The 1,716-nt window shown below is 59.8% G+C and overlaps 1 protein-coding gene across 1 annotated transcript in view; it reads right to left on the bottom strand.

Annotated features, from left to right (window-relative positions):
* The window catches only part of SCARF2 (scavenger receptor class F, member 2), a 17,865-nt gene extending 16,155 nt beyond the window's left edge, over positions 1 to 1,710 (bottom strand). The window contains exons 1-3 of the mRNA XM_014547028.1: positions 1,601 to 1,710; positions 816 to 968; positions 9 to 46 (exon numbers count right to left, since the gene is read on the bottom strand). Coding sequence (XP_014402514.1) covers positions 9 to 46; positions 816 to 968; positions 1,601 to 1,652 — 243 coding nt within the window. The 5' untranslated portion in view covers positions 1,653 to 1,710. The remainder of the gene's footprint in view (positions 1 to 8; positions 47 to 815; positions 969 to 1,600) is intronic.
* Positions 1,711 to 1,716: the final 6 nt, after the last annotated feature.

Here is a 1,716-nt window from a genome sequence, read left to right as displayed (position 1 = left end):
CCTGGGGCGGTGGGAATCTCCCGGTCTCGGCTCTCGGTTGCCGCCTCTGACAGAGAATGAGCGGGGCGGTCACCGCAAGCAGAAAGTGTGCCCGAGCCATCCAGCCTCCAGGCTCAAACCTTCGCCTTCTCTTAGGCCCTCGCTGGTGCTTCGTCCTGGCACCCAAAGCGCTAACCACAAATCTAGTTCTTAGCCCCCGAGCGGTGGCTGAGTGCTGGGGGGTGGAAGCACGTTCCCAGATAAAGCTCCATCCAACCTCAGGCTGGCCTCGACCTCCCCCCCTCCCCCCACATCCCCAGCCTGGAGGCCACCCATCATCATCAAATGTAACCCTTTAACACCTGCAAGGGGATTACATCTCCATCTTTAACAGATAAGGCTTCTAAGGCCCAGGTTAGTCACCTGCCCAAAGTCACCCAGGTGGATGGTCAGGATAGGAAAGAAGCCAGAATCTCAGCCAGGCAGGCTCCTTCCTGCCACTTGTGGGCTAAGGTATGTGCCCATATTTTGTAGACCTCCCCTCCTATCAACTCCTACTCGGGCCCAGAACCTTCTCTCTACCTGGTCTCTCCCCCAGAAATGAACCTGGGCTGTGGTTAGAGAAAAGACAGCCCACCCATCTCCCCAGACCCCACCTCAGTTCAACGCAGGGCAGCACAGAACGCCGCCCTGCAGCCTCAGCTGTGAGTCCAGCGCCCCGTTAACAGCATCCCCACACCACCCCTCTCCATGATGCCTGTACCCCCGAGCACAGAGATCTTTTAAGCTGGAGCATTTCCCTGGGCCGGAGTGAGGCTTAAGCAGAGTGTGCTCACCCTCGTGGGGCACGCAGTACACAGGGCCTTCGTCAGTGGTGTCAAAGGAGGAGAATGAGGCCCGGGAAGACCAGGATGGTGAGGGCTGCTCCAGCCCCGATGGTGGCTCCAGGAAGCTGCAGTTGAGTGTGTTATCCAGGTCGTGATGGGCCACTAGGGGAAGAGGGAGGCACGGCTGCCAGGGGGCCTGCCCTGCCTCAGAGCCTGTGCCCTCCGTAGCCCTCCTGCCACAAATGATGGCGCACCAGCCCTACCCTGCCTGTGGGTGGCACAGGCAATTCAACAGGCAGCGTGACAATAGAAGCAGAACCCCTCACCCAGGGCCCTTTGGTAGGGCGGAGGGCTCCAGAAAGGACCCAGGGCACTGCAGGGGATCCAGGCAGGACCCCCCTCCTGCCAACTGGTGCCAGCAATTCCCTTGCACAGGTGCCACAACTCCAGGTGAACACACCAACATATACTCCTACAAACTGGGGAGTGGGGGAGGGCTGTCTGACCCAGATGTCCACACACCCTCATGGCACCCCAGATGCAAGCACTCACAGAGTCAGAGCCCAAAGCCTCCCACACCTGCCTGCACACCTAGGCCTCCTACCCTCCTATCGTCCTCCCTGGGCTCGCGCACATTATCATCCCCTTTTTCCTTCTCTTCCGTCGCACCACCCCCACGCCCACCCACATCAACATTCAGAGCATTTCCCCACACCGACACCTTCACACCCATTTCCCAGCAGCCTCTTGCGGAAGAAGGTGTCCCCCCACAGACCCTGTGCGGGTATCTTTACCTACGACCTTGGGTAGCTTCTGCCTGCGGAGCGGGATCCGGGGCAGCTTCATGCTGATGCGGCTGAAGCGTCCGCACAGTCGTTGTGGCGGCTTCTTCCTCCCAAGTGAAAGCTCC

This window comes from Myotis brandtii, unplaced genomic scaffold (genome assembly GCF_000412655.1).
Source record: "Myotis brandtii unplaced genomic scaffold, ASM41265v1 scaffold463, whole genome shotgun sequence".
Lineage (NCBI taxonomy): Eukaryota > Metazoa > Chordata > Mammalia > Chiroptera > Vespertilionidae > Myotis > Myotis brandtii.
This window is presented reverse-complemented; position numbering and strand designations above follow the sequence as displayed.